General features: G+C 40.6%; 1 protein-coding gene across 1 annotated transcript; it reads left to right on the plus strand.

Moving 5' to 3' along the window:
* The first annotated feature begins 1,495 nt into the window (after nucleotides 1–1,495).
* Nucleotides 1,496–13,361, plus strand: LOC311500650 (lutropin-choriogonadotropic hormone receptor-like). The gene is made up of 11 exons (XM_084562171.1): nucleotides 1,496–2,015; nucleotides 2,299–2,370; nucleotides 5,231–5,305; nucleotides 5,564–5,638; nucleotides 7,542–7,616; nucleotides 7,899–7,976; nucleotides 8,168–8,236; nucleotides 8,620–8,694; nucleotides 10,626–10,814; nucleotides 10,980–11,033; nucleotides 11,922–13,361. The coding sequence occupies exons 1-11, from the start codon at nucleotides 1,846–1,848 to the stop codon at nucleotides 13,069–13,071; spliced, it is 2,082 nt and encodes a 693-aa protein (XP_084418297.1). The 5' UTR covers nucleotides 1,496–1,845; the 3' UTR covers nucleotides 13,072–13,361.
* Nucleotides 13,362–14,071: the final 710 nt, after the last annotated feature.

A 14,071-nucleotide genomic window follows, 5' to 3' on the forward strand; every position in this document is an offset into this window, starting at 1 on the left:
CAATAAAACCTAGATTCATCCATCAGATTGCCAGATGGTGAAGCGTGATTCATCACTCCAGAGAAGGCATCTCCTTCTTTGCATTGCACTTGGTGATGTTTGACTTGGATGCAGCTGCTCGGCCATGGAAACCCATCCCATGAAGCTCTCTATGCACTGTTCATGAGTTAATCTGAAGCCCACACGAAGTTTGGAGGTTTGTAGCGATTGACTCTGCAGAAGGTTGGCGATCTCTGTGCACTATGCACCTCAGTATCAGCTGACCCCACTCTGTCATTTTACGTGGCCTGCCACTTCATGGCTGAGCCAATCACTTCCACTTTGTTATAATACCACTGACAGCTGACTGTGGAATATTTAGTTAGTAGTTAGAAATTTCACGACTGGACTTGTTGCACAGGTGGCACCCTATCACAGTACCATGGAACTCACTGAGCTCCTGAGAGTGACCCATTCTTTTCCAAATGTTTGTAGAAGAAGTCTGCACGGCTAGGTGCTTGATTTTATACACCTGTGGATGTGGAAGTGATTGGAACACCTGAATTCAATTATTTGGATGGGTGAGTGAATACTTATGGTTATATAGTGTATAAGTAAAGGGCCATGATGAGAACTGTTTTCTGTCTCATTGGAAGTTAGGTGTGTTTCCTTCAAGTAACACAGATCTACTTTGAAGCACATCTTCAAATAAATTAAATTAAACTTTATTAGGCACATCTAAATAATCTGATGCCAACAAGTTCAACAGCTGGATTCCACCTTTCCGTGCATCACAATGCATTTTGAAATACAACCTAGCACCACAAACCACATCATCTATACATCATCATCTATGTCTCTAAAATACAGTCAAATTTGTGCTTTGCAGCTTTGCACCACAACAGAACATTACAATCTTTGGGAAGAATGTTGTCGCAATAAAACCTCAATGTATTTTAAGTAAATTAAGATCACATGTTAAGGTGGTTTTGGTCAGATCATTCAAAACCAAAGCCCATTAAAAGAAATAAGGTAAACAAAGAATATCCGAGGTCAGTAGGAGAACTTACTATGTATATATTACAGTTAACAATATGTAAACCTCTTTGCTTTAATGCAAAATGAAAATTTGAATGCATTTCTTCACAATTATGCATCTACTGATTTCCACTAATTTCGACATGATGTGTAACTCAATACTGTGCAATCTACAACAGTGAATTTCAGATTGTCAAAACCTATGTAACTCTAGAAACCAACTGATGCACAGAATGGCATCACATTTAAAAATGTGCTGTATGCAGTTATCAGAAAAATTAAAGCTGAGTCTACGTGAAACTTATGAAATGTTGTTTTTGGGAGCATATATGAAAAACATAGGGAACTTATTGGTCATACATCATATTTCTAATATACAACCTCCATATACAAAGTTAACCCTTGGATGAATAAGCACACTCCATATTCAAACTTTACAAAAATAAATAAATAAATAAATAAATACTCATCAGTGTAAATGCTGATTAGACCCTCAGTGACCTCATGACTTGAGCTCAGCTTTTAGAGAAGCATCCATGATCTCCACCCACTAAACGTCACATCTCTGCCTCTCAGCTGTCAAAGAAAATTCCGCTTGTATTTCACTTTTAGATCTTACAGTCGGAGAGCAACCTCGCGATTACGACGGCACCTGAAGGCATCCTGAAACTAATTCAAAGCGTTATTTAGATTTTTTTTTACCCCTCCTCCCGCTTTGGCTTGGAATTAAAGAGTCAGATTTTTTCAAAAGTGTTGTTTTATCAACTTTGAGAAGCATTTCTTTCTCGTATTTTTATTATTGTGTTAGTGAGCAGCGCGGTGTCACGCATGGCTACCCGGGCGGTCTGGCTCCTGGTCGCGCTGTCCGGTGTCCTGAACGTGCGCTCCTGCTGGGCTTACGCCTGTCCGTCCATCTGCCGCTGCGCCCCCGACACGTTTCAGTGCAGCAGAGACACTCAGCTGGCCTCCCGGACAGGAGCTCCATCCGTGCCTCGACTGTAAGTAACCAAACCCTCAGCTTTACTGATGACAAAAGCCTTGTCTAAAATCCCTGTAATCCTCCTGGAGAGTCTGAGGGATTTCATACTGAACCCACCAGTGCACTTGTGATACTTAAGGAACTTTTTTTTTTTTAAATATTATTTCTTTTGGGACTTATTGTGTGGCCACTTTCAGCACTTTCTTCCAAGGACTTTTTGGTCTGCGATTTGTGATCAGTGTAAGTCTACATTTTCGTTCATATGTGGATTATTTAACTGCGTTACTTTGTGACTCTTTCAGAAAGCTCATTCGTCTGCCCTTGAAAGAAATTCCCACTCATGCCTTTAAGGAACTGATCAGCGTTACAGTCATGTAAGTTATGCTTTTTTTCCCCTTACATAAATGTGTTTAATTTTGCATTAAAGTTGCATTAAAACAAGTTATTTTAAACAGACACTACTGCTGACACACTGTAGTTGCAAAATATTGTGGTTGCAAGCTTTAAAATAAAATATAAGTTAGTTTGGACTGTCCTGAATAAACACTTATCTTTCCTAAACTTACTCCTGACACAATTTCACTGCAAAAATAAATAAATAAATAAAAATAAAAAGACAAAAATAATGTACAGAAAAATGTAACTTACATCAGAATACAGTTCAAATCACAGCTACTGAGAAAGAACTGGTCATACTGGATTAGAAAACTTTCCGTCTTCTGACAATTTGTCCAAATACACAGGAGGACATTACAGTAAATAAGAAACAGAGGAGAACTATTCTCTATAGGACACACATTCCTAGCTCATTCCGATGCTTCGATAAAACTCAAATATAATCCATATATGAAAGGTATTTTCATACTTTCATACAAAACTACTTACGTGTTTTGTCACAACCCACTGAACTCTGACTCTACTGTCACTCACATCAGCAGCAGATGCTCGCATCTTGACCAGATTAGTGGCGGCAGCCGTGGGACAGGAGAGCATTTGCTGTTGATTATTCATTATTTCCTAACATGTTTCACTTTGACGGCTTTGCTGGGGATGGGCTCAGTCCTTCTAGGTTTGGAGTTACACAACAAGTTCACAATGTGTATCTGTTTAGATCGAATGTGTTCATAAGGTCACTTTGAATAAGCCGGAAACAGGTCAAAGTTGAATTTGGACATAGTCTTTGGACTAATTTGACCCTTTTCAAACATATATAGTTCTATAAATAAAGTTGATATACTCAAACATATGACACATGAAATCAGCACTGTCTAGTCCTGGTCACAAATTGGTCAAACTGAATAAAGTAAGTACACTACTGCCTTTATCACGCCGTCAAATCCATCCTAAAATTAGAATCTGTTAGGAATCTGTTGAGTGTGTGGACTCACAGGTGTAGCCATGCCAAGAGCAAAAGAGTTCCTTAAGGTCTTTGGGAGAAAAAAATAAGTGGTTGTAGACGCCTGTGAGTCTGGCGAGAGATTTTAAAAAAGTGAAAAATAAATCATTCCACTGTAGGGGGAAAATTAGCTACAAGAGGAGCGGATTTCAAGGCGATTGCCGATTTGTCCTGAACCAGCCACCACAGCAAATTCTGCCCTAGAGCAGGGTATTTCTGGCAACAAATGTGCACGAGTCCCCAATCAGAAGGAGATTGCAAAACTTTGCCCTGCTTGAAAGAAATGAGTGTTTGCTGTTCAAAAAGAAAATCAGAGTAAAACTCTAGCTTGACATTGAACATACAAGTAAAAACTGTGTCTTTTAGAATAATCTGCTCTGCACAGACAAATCAAAGAGAATTGTTTGAGCATAGCAACAGTGGACACGCTCAGTATGCCAGCTGTGAAGCATGGTGGTGGAGATGTTCCGGTCTGGGGTTGATTCGCTGGTCAGATTGCAGTCATCGATTTGACTGTGAACTCTGCATCATATTAAAGAGAAGCCGAAGAAAACACCAGGTTCCGTCTATGAAGGCTGAGGTCAAACCAGAAGTGGGTCTTTCAACGGGATATTCATCTTAAATACACCAGGAAATCTACCAAGTAATGGCTCCAAATATAAAAAAGGAAAAGAAGAAATGGAGGGTTAGGGCATAGCCTATTCAAAGCCAAGATCTGAAAATGTCATGTAGCAATTTGAAACCACTAGTGGAGCGAGAAAATCCTTTTAAAGTGAAGGAATTTTGTATGAAAGAGTGGTTAATCATTTCAGCAAGTTGATGTCAGAGACTGGTGGACAATTTGCAAAAAACACCTACTGCCGCTGGGTGCGAGGGGTTCTTTTTCTGCTGAGGAATTTTAAATATCTGTTGATATTTTTGGTCAGTAAATGATTGAAAAGCAAAGTTAACTTGCGGTGGCGTTCGGGTAAATCACAGTTACCTGTAAGCCACCGTTTCATGAGGATTAAATAAATTCCAAAAGTTTCCAAACCCAAAAGTTGCAATGAGACGTACTGATTTCCACAATCTCAAGCCGTGATGCTTTATTTCTCCTAACCTAGCCCTTTAAACCCATGTCAAGGTAGGATGACACGAGAAGCCCTGCCATTGGATGACGCGCACACGAAATCACAGCACTTCATTTAGATGATCATGTGAAAAAGAAAAAGCTTTTTATGAACCGTGAGCGCCAATTATAACACGATACATAATGCAATCAGGAGAGGGGATAAAATTAGAAGAAGAAAAAAAAAATAATTAAAAGACAACTCTGTAGTACAGATGGAGCCCTTTAATTGTTTCTTGGTTTGAAATGGAAGCGGAGCGGTGTTATTCTAGGAAAAGTGTTGGCTGATTACAGTAGAGTGGGAGGGTGAAATGATGATTACAAGAAAGAAGATGGAAGGAAGTCAGCCATCAGAAAACAAAGTGTTCAAGGGCAAATCAAGAAGTCTTGTTGACTTTGTTTGTCTCTCAGCGTCTTTGTTTAGTCCTCCTATTTTTTCCAGCATTACTCTTCTTGGCCTAGATGCAGCCCTGATATATGTTGGGAGCGTTCCCAAACATGAGGTGAAAGCATCCACCTAGAAGTATTAATTATTTTAATATTTCCCTCTTGGTTTGTGTCCCTCCATCAATCACTCTTGTCCTATTTCTATAAGAAAAAGTAAGCGAGCAAACACTTGTGTCGCACTTAGTATTTGCCGTGCTAAAAATGTACCCGATCCGTGGCTTTTCTGAGGCTAATTTGTTTACAGTCGCTTGTTAATCTGTTGACGGATGTGTTTGTGCCACAGAGAGATCTCCCAGAGCAACCGCATCGCACGCATACAGAGACATGCCTTCCTCTCCCTGCACAGCCTGGCGCAAATGTAAGTGACACTTTACCTTCCGCCGCGTGTCACATTCAGACGTGATGAAAGCAATTATTCATTTGAACAGCTGGGGTGTGTTTTGCATTTCATCCCAGTTTCGCGGGATTAGTCTGTCAATTACAAAGCGGCGCGTTTAATCCTTGACTTTTTCAGCAGCGGCTGATGTATGAATGGCTTTCTCTGCGCTTGTTTGCCGACAGCCACTGACAGCAGTATTGTAATTACTGATGTGTTCCCTCGTTTGTGTTCCCGTAGTTCGGTGCAGAATATCAACAGTCTGAGGGTTATTGAAAAAGGGGCCTTCACTGACCTGCCCAAGCTGGAATATTTGTAAGTCACTCACAGTTTAACGCGCATATTTCATCTATTTTTACCACGCTTAAGCCTGAACACATGTGACTTTGTTTTAAAGTTACTGAGGGTCCAAAGATTTCCAAGTCTGGTAAACATTCATGGTCCCCAGAGGATAATCCACTGACATTAACTCAAGCATGAAGTTGACATCTTTTGTGAAATTAAGCAATTAATCCAATCAATTTATCCTTAAGGCATTCATGTACTAACTGTAACGGGGATCTGGTTGAGGAGGACTCAAACGCACAACTCAGGACACAGGTGGTAGATAGAAAGTCCCTTTACAAAAAAAAAAGAAAGCGAGAAAGACCAAAGAAAAAGAGGTATAAAGACAAACTGGCAAAGTTGGAAGGAAACACGGAGACTAAATACACGGGGAACAATGAGGCACAGGTGAGACACATCAGGGCGGGGCAAACAATCAGGTATAGCAACCACAAGGGGGGAAGTGTGGGCATCAGAAGGGCCTGCTCAGACCTTGCATTAAGGTGTGAACTAACTTCGGTGGCCCTGTTTTATCAGGCGCCAGCACCACGTCTAAACTAACAACTTTCCTGTCAGCCTGAGCTGCACTATATATTGGACTAATTAGCAAATGCTAGCACACTATGAATCAGTTAAACATGGCACACATTATACCTGCTAAACATCAGCATATTAGCACTGTCAGTGTGAGCGCGTTAGCATGCAGAGGTTGACAAGCTGCTAAATAACTACAGTGCCTTAACGCATCCGCATGCATCCTGTTCATCTGTACAAAGGTGACAGATCGAACGCTGCAGCATCACCGTTTAAGCATACGTGGAGGAAACAAAGCAAGCAAAGCACAAAACGAACAGGCCCGTAGAAGCGCATTCACCCCTACTCAGTGACAGATTTACACACGTTTGCATAGCAATAACAAAACAAGCAGCACGTTTGGACAAAAGAAAAGACTTGAAGACTGCACGGTTATTTCACTATAGTCACTATTTGTCAGGTTTTATTGGACTGACGGCAAAGAGCAGTAGGAATCCGTTTGTCAGGATGGTTGATCAGGCTTGTAGCACATAACTCATCTTGGCAAAATGTAACCCGACGTCCACGAGGCAAGTAACTTCTGACAGGTTGATTTAGGAACGAATTAGATCTATTTATCCAGATCTATTTACTGCCAGCCAGGGAAAGACTTCGAGCTACAGCGCAGCTTTGAGAGGGACCACTGAATATAAACTCTTTCTTAGAATATGGTGACAATTACAATTTATTGAAGCTACGCGGGAGGCGAGGAGAACGAGCAGTCGAGGTGCAGACAATTTAAAAATGTCACTACTGCGCTTGAGACACGTTAAGTGGTATATTATCAGGGGTCTCATAATGTTGAGATCATATTAAAATTCATTGAGTCATTAAATCAGGACCCACCTAAGTTTTCCAGAGGCTATGCAGATAGCAGCTGCCTTCATTTTGACTGTATGGCTATTTTATGTGTTTTTGAGGAGATTTCTATTTGCAGTTACTTCTGTTTATGTAATTATGTTAACAATTGATTAGTCTGTGTAGATTATACATCCCTACATTGCAATAAATTTTATTATTACCTATACAACACTATAAATCTGTTTAACCTAGATTTTAAGGCTCCTAACATCATATCTTCCGGCCTCTATGTGCATCCCCTTGTTAGTATTCCAACCAAAGAAATGTCCACATGTGGACATTATTCCTTCAGCATCCATTTGCCGCAAGTTAACTGTGAAGAAACGTGTCAGAGATCACGAGCAGAAGTGGCTCGCGAAACGTCTCCGCGATCCCCAGCTCTGTGACATTTTTACGGGGCTCTTTGAAGATTCGCTCTTATCCGCTCACGATCATCTGTCTGTGCCGCTCGTCTTCACAGGAGCATCTCTAACACGGGCGTGATACACTTCCCAGACTTCACGACCATCTCCTCCCTGGCGCCGAGTATTTTCCTGTAAGTAATCTCCCGTAAGGAAAAATAAATAAAGAAAAAATTGCCTCTCTAAACTGGATTAGCGTCTCTCTGCGTGTTGAGAGAGTGTGTTCCTTTGTGTCACGAAGTCTAAGTGGAGCCCAGTTAGTTTATTCTGAGCTCACTTTTTATTTTTATCAATGTCACAATGCCATCAGTTATGCCACAGATCCTCCAGCTGTGTCACAGGTCATCAAACTGCTCTGAGGAATATACAGTTTTGTGCAAACGACCCAAATGAACGTCATCTCCCTCTTTGTGCAGAGAGGTAGCTGAGAACATGAGGATTGACTTCATTCCTGCCAATTCCTTCAACGGCGTCACAGAGGAGTATGTTGACATGTGAGTAGAGGAGACGAATTAGATTTGTTGCCACATTATCAGAGCTACAAAGCAAAAAGTTGTCACTTTTGGTTCGGGACGTTTCTTGGTACATCTTAATAAGCGTATGTAATTGAATGTTCAGTTCTCTGACCTTGGTGATAGGTGCTTTTGACAGCCAAGCAAAATTTATAACACTGTGTCCTTGGCAGGAAACTGGTTAGGAACGGCTTCAAGGAAATAAAATCTCACGCGTTCAATGGAACCAAGCTCAACACGCTGTAAGCATTTTAAATCATCCTTAGCAGCAGTACATGTTGTATGTTGCTGTTAATTCATTTTTTTTTGGTTTCCCTAATCATAAAAACTCAGTGTACCAGTAAACAAACTTTATGTAAGACTAAACAAAGATTGCACAGGCTGTTGTTTTTCTTGCTTTTGCCCCATAATGCTGAATGTTGATGAGGACGAGATATGTCAGACACCCTGCAGTCTAAAAATAATGCTTATCTTCCTCAGTGTCAAGCTGAGAAAACAAAAAGTACATGAAAAATGGTTCTGGGCATTGTTGGCTGTTAATGTGTCATCTTTAGTTTGCTTTTTACATCGCATAGAGTTAGTATGAGCTCCGGGTCACAGTTGTTGTTGTTTTGTTTTTTTGCAGAGACTTGAGAAACAACAAGTATCTCAGTTACATTCAAGAAGATGCTTTTGAAGGAGCCACCGGCCCGACTACTCTGTAAGTCAAGATAAGAAAATTAATTAAGCCCAGCTAAATGTAATGTCAGCTTTCCTGAAGTAAGCTTAAAATCTTTAGTACAAGACCTATTCAGATAAAGAATATTTTCATAGAGAAGGGAAATTCCTCCCCTTTATATGTGGATAATACTTAAAACTATAGCTTTACACTGAACTTCTTCCAAGCTGTATTGACATAGTAAGTTTTAGTTTAAGTTGAGTTGCCCTTCTTGCACAACCGGTTATTTGCATTGCCTACATCTACCAGGATGAACTACATTTGTGCTCAGCTTGTGGAGGTGGGCATTTTAAATGCAGTGAGCATGTCAGCTCAGTTTGAAATATCATAGCTGTTTACTTATGACGCCGATTAAATTGAGTAGCACTACATCTGGGTAATGAGGCTCTACAAACTGCTTGTTCAACATTGTTGTGTACCCCCACCCCCACTAGCCTGTAGATGCCACTGTGTTGATGTTGGCCAAATATACAACTGTTTATAATGTCACTGTCCTCTGAAGAAGGTCTCTAGCGCACCTCTGTCTAAATGAGAAGTGAAAGGTTCATGCGGCAAAAGGCAAATAAAACACACTAGCTCCTTTAATGGCTGCAGCCCACGCTGAAATTTTAACGGCAACACAATGATTTAGTTTCTGTGGGAATCCGAGAGAGAGTACGGTCCCTATAGACCATCTATAGGGACCTATAGGAATAATGTACCTAATGCAGCTGCGGCCTCAAGTAGTCTCCTATGCAAAAAATGGGCGTCTAAGCTATATAGACACACTGGTTCCAATGAAAAACAACAGAATCTGCAGTTCATCTTAGCTCTGCAGACTTAAACCATTTTTTTTTTTTTTGGTTATTGTTTAATTTCTCTCCTATAATTTTAAACATTCACACTTTTATCTAAACATTCAGTGTAAAGTTTACTACGCTTTGTCCTGCTGAAGAACCCCTTTCCTAATGCAACTGCTGTTACTTATTAAATGGAAATTAAAGATAACATGAATCAGAGATGACAGTGTTTGCGGTACTGCATTAATATTTGACGTTGATATCATAAGCTGAATATTTCATGTTAAAATCTAAAGTAGCATAAAAAGTGAATGATAATTTGTACTAGAATATAAATGCTCCTACTCTTTAACACTTAAAAATGTATCAGTTGAATCAACAGCATCAGGGCGATTATACTCCAACTGGGTCAAGCAAGATTAATATTCACAACACTGTTTATTATTTTATTGTATAAACATTAGGCTGGTGACAGCGTGTCTGTGTAAACAACCAACAAAGCAGGCATGACTGCTGAATGCTGATTAGTGAACAAAAAGCTAAGTCGGCGGTGCATGCAGCTCGCAAGGTCTCTGATTGCAAACAACTCTGTGTCGTCAAGCTCATGAATTGGTGTTTTTGCTGCTCACTGACACGCAGGAAATGCCTAAAGGTCTTAATTTTTGCATGTGTGGGTATTTTTAGATGTGATGAATGCCATTTATGCAGTCAAATGAAGACACAACGTATATCCTCAATGTTATTTTGCTTTGGATTGGACCTCTATTTTGTTATTCAGCAGTTTTGTTGTGAAAGAGCACCTCTTTAGAAGGACGGCATGATTTACTCGTTGGCTTGATGAATATGAAAACAATGTAAATTAGGGTTTTGCTGCCACAGTCACTAGAAGTCAGTGAACACCTGTGGGAAATTCATCAAATTCACCAGAAAAGGCAACAACAACAAACAAGTGGCTTCTCTTCTTAAATCAACTGATTTTCTCTCCCTCCAACAGGTTTTAAATGACATATGATCAAAGCTCTTCTAGTGGGCTGAGGTAGTCTCATGCATTATTAAAATGTTGTGTTTTAATCATAGTTATTTGACTAATCCTCACTGAAACATATGTCTACGTTCTCTGCGTGTGTGATTCAGGGATGTCTCCTCCACAGCTCTGAGTTCGCTGCCCCCTAAAGGGTTGAGGCAGGTGAGATTCCTGAAAGCCAAGTCTGCCCCGGCTCTGAAGAGCCTCCCTGAACTGGAAAGCATGGCCGAACTGCTGGAGGCCGAGCTCACGTACCCCAGCCACTGCTGCGCCTTCCACACGTGGCGTCGGAAACAAAGGTGAGCCGACAGCCGCTCCCAGCGACGTGGCAAATCCATTCACATCTGCATAAACAAGCAAACCTCTGTCCAATGAATACAGATCATGAGTAGGTTGGTAATTAGCTGTTGACTTTATTGACATGTTCTGCAGTCTAACCTTTTGCCTTCTCTTTTTATTTAAAGGGAAAGTGCCTTGAAGAACTTCACGAAGTTTTGTGATGTCAGCGAAACAGAAGTGTAAGTTACTACCCTGTCTGCTAAGGGACAGTACAAACGTTATTGTGGATTATCTGCAAACATTTTAACACCACTCAGCTGATCTTTACATTTACACTTACACTCACATAGCATGCATGCTATACAAAAGGAGCAGAATTTGCACCTGGCAAGAAAACGGATTAATCTGATGCATCCCAATCATGTATTACTCTTCAAATAAGAGCGAGCACTTGTTTCCTTGGTTAATTATTAGGTTTCCAGATTGAAATCATACCAATTAGAGTCTCCATCTTAGCTCAACTTAACATGCAAAATAAATGATCCAATAAAATATGCAGTTACATGCTGTGGAACATTAATAACGATATAACTTAAACATGTGCAAAGGGGTTCTCGTTCAGTCAAAAAAAGTTGCTTTTCCAAAATTTATTGACAACACTGAAAGTAGTAGTTGGTGACTAAGACAAATGTCATGTTTTTAACAGTGCTGCCCACATCACTTGCAGCTTTTAACACTTGTTTTAACAAACTGTTCTGAGTCTTTTGATCAGAAAGTTGTTTAATAATCACTGAATCTTTCAATGTCTCCAAAAAAGGTGATCCAAATGAAAATTCCTTTGATCGTGAGGCGTTTTTACTCAGATTACTTTCAGAATATTAGCGTCAGATGTAAACGCAGCATCCGTCACTTTGAATGATGCATTTATTCTATTGATCTCACTCTTTTTGCATGATCTGCATGATTTTGATAGGAAAAATAAACCCCAAAATACAGACTCAATTGGTTTCCTCATAAAAAATTTATAACCTTTTAGAATAATATTCAGACTGTCTCTAAACCAGAACATTTTCTTTAATCCATTTTCTGGGGTTTTATGGTAATCTTTACATCTGTGTATTCTTCAGAGAGCCCACTACAGACGCCATGAATCTTATTAACAACATCAACTTTCAGTATCCAGACCTGGAATTTGATTGTGTTAACAACCCCTTCGTCAAGTGCACACCAACGCCAGATGCTTTTAACCCTTGCGAGGACCTGCTTGGCTTTCCCTTCCTGCGCTGCCTCACTTGGATAATTACAATTTTTGCTGTGGCTGGAAACCTGGCTGTCCTGGTCATCCTGCTAATTAGCCACCATAAGCTAACCATCTCCAGATTTCTCATGTGTAACCTGGCCTTTGCTGACCTGTGCATGGGGCTCTATCTGATGCTAATTGCCTACATGGACTTCCACTCCCATCATGAGTACTACAACCACGCCACAGACTGGCAGACGGGGCCTGGATGTGGCATTGCAGGGTTTTTGACAGTGTTTGCCAGCGAGCTATCAGTGTACACCCTGACCGTTATTAGCCTTGAACGCTGGCACACCATCACCAATGCCATGCATGTCAACAAGAGGCTGCGAATGCACCACGTGACCGCTATGATGGCGGCAGGCTGGAGCCTCTCTCTGCTGGTTGCCCTGCTCCCTCTTGTGGGGGTCAGCAGCTACAGCAAAGTGAGCATCTGTCTCCCCATGGACATCGACACACTGGGCTCTCAGGTTTATGTGGTGGCTGTGCTCATTCTTAATGTTATTGCTTTCCTGGTGGTGTGTTACTGTTACATATGTATATATATCAGTGTTCGCAACCCAGAGCACTCCACCCGTCACGGAGACACCAAGATTGCCAAACGCATGGCTGTGCTCATTTTCACAGACTTTCTATGCATGGCGCCGATCTCTTTCTTTGCAATCTCTGCAGCCCTACGCATGCCCCTCATAACCGTGTCTCACTCCAAGATTCTGCTCATCCTCTTTTATCCCATCAACTCCCTCTGCAACCCTTTCCTGTACACCATCTTCACACGGGCCTTCAGGAAGGACGTGGGCCTGCTGCTGAGTCGCTGCGACTGCTGCCGTGCCCAAGCTGACTTCTACAGGTCACAGACTCTGGCGTCACACCTGAACTGCACCCAAAAATCCACCAACAGAAAACCTCACTCGCTCAGCTTCTACGCCCATCACATTAAGATGAAGGGTTGCTTCCTAAACAAGGGAACCACATGACCATCAACCACGCAGATTTCTACTGTAAATTTAAAAGGATCTGCTGTCTTGCTAAAAATGTTTCCTTTCTTAAAAATCTAGGTCAGGTTTAAGAGACTGTCAGACTTATGAATTGCAGGCATCAGATCAGCTTCGATGCAGTTTAGTTTGCACACTGAGAATTTCACCAATCGGGACCAGCGGACCTCAAATTGAAGACAACAGGTGCCACAGCCTCCCTTTCTGTAAGGTGTTAGAGATGCAGACAAATGTAGCAGGGATGAGAACAAATAAAAACAGTCCAGATACTATATCACTCACTAATGTCACAAATCAAGAACAAGCTTCATAAAGCAGGTCTTTTGTATGGTGTTGTTAAAATAAAAAGACATCTAGTTTTATTAAAAAACGTAGAGATTATTATTTTCTATTCTGTAAAATCAAGATATCAAGTTTGTATACAATGAAGTGAATGTGATCAAATGGAAGTCTATGTCTTAGCTCACCAGAAATGTGTTTTAGTGCCACCTTTTGGCTCGTTTTACTCAGGAGACATTTGGCCTGAAAGGCTTCAAGACTGTAGACAAAGAAATATTACCGTTGTCCAAAATGGATGTTCACAATAAAACACTGAATTAAAAAATAAGTGTGTTCAGTGATTTCTTTTAAACATTCTTTTATTTACTTATTTTTTAATTTCCATATCAGGACATATAAAGATACGATGCCAAAGCTTGATACTTCAGTGTGATTTTTAGGACTGCAGTGACTCCATTAGAGATTTTAGTTATCTCAATCACCCCCGTTACCTCCTCCTGAGATATAAGCACAAATCTATTGCTGTTGGTTTCAGGAATCTAATCTCTTTCTGTACTTATAATAAATATGCTGGGCAGACTGCTTGCATCTCTTACTCAAGGGTCAAGGTTTCCATGATCAACACAGACCTGTGGAAACTATAATGTAATTCACATAACTTGGTCAGTTGAAGATCATATTTAGATGGCATGTGTTATGCAGC

This window comes from Chelon labrosus, assembly GCF_963514085.1.
Source record: "Chelon labrosus genome assembly, chromosome: 15".
Taxonomy (NCBI): Eukaryota; Metazoa; Chordata; class Actinopteri; order Mugiliformes; family Mugilidae; genus Chelon; species Chelon labrosus.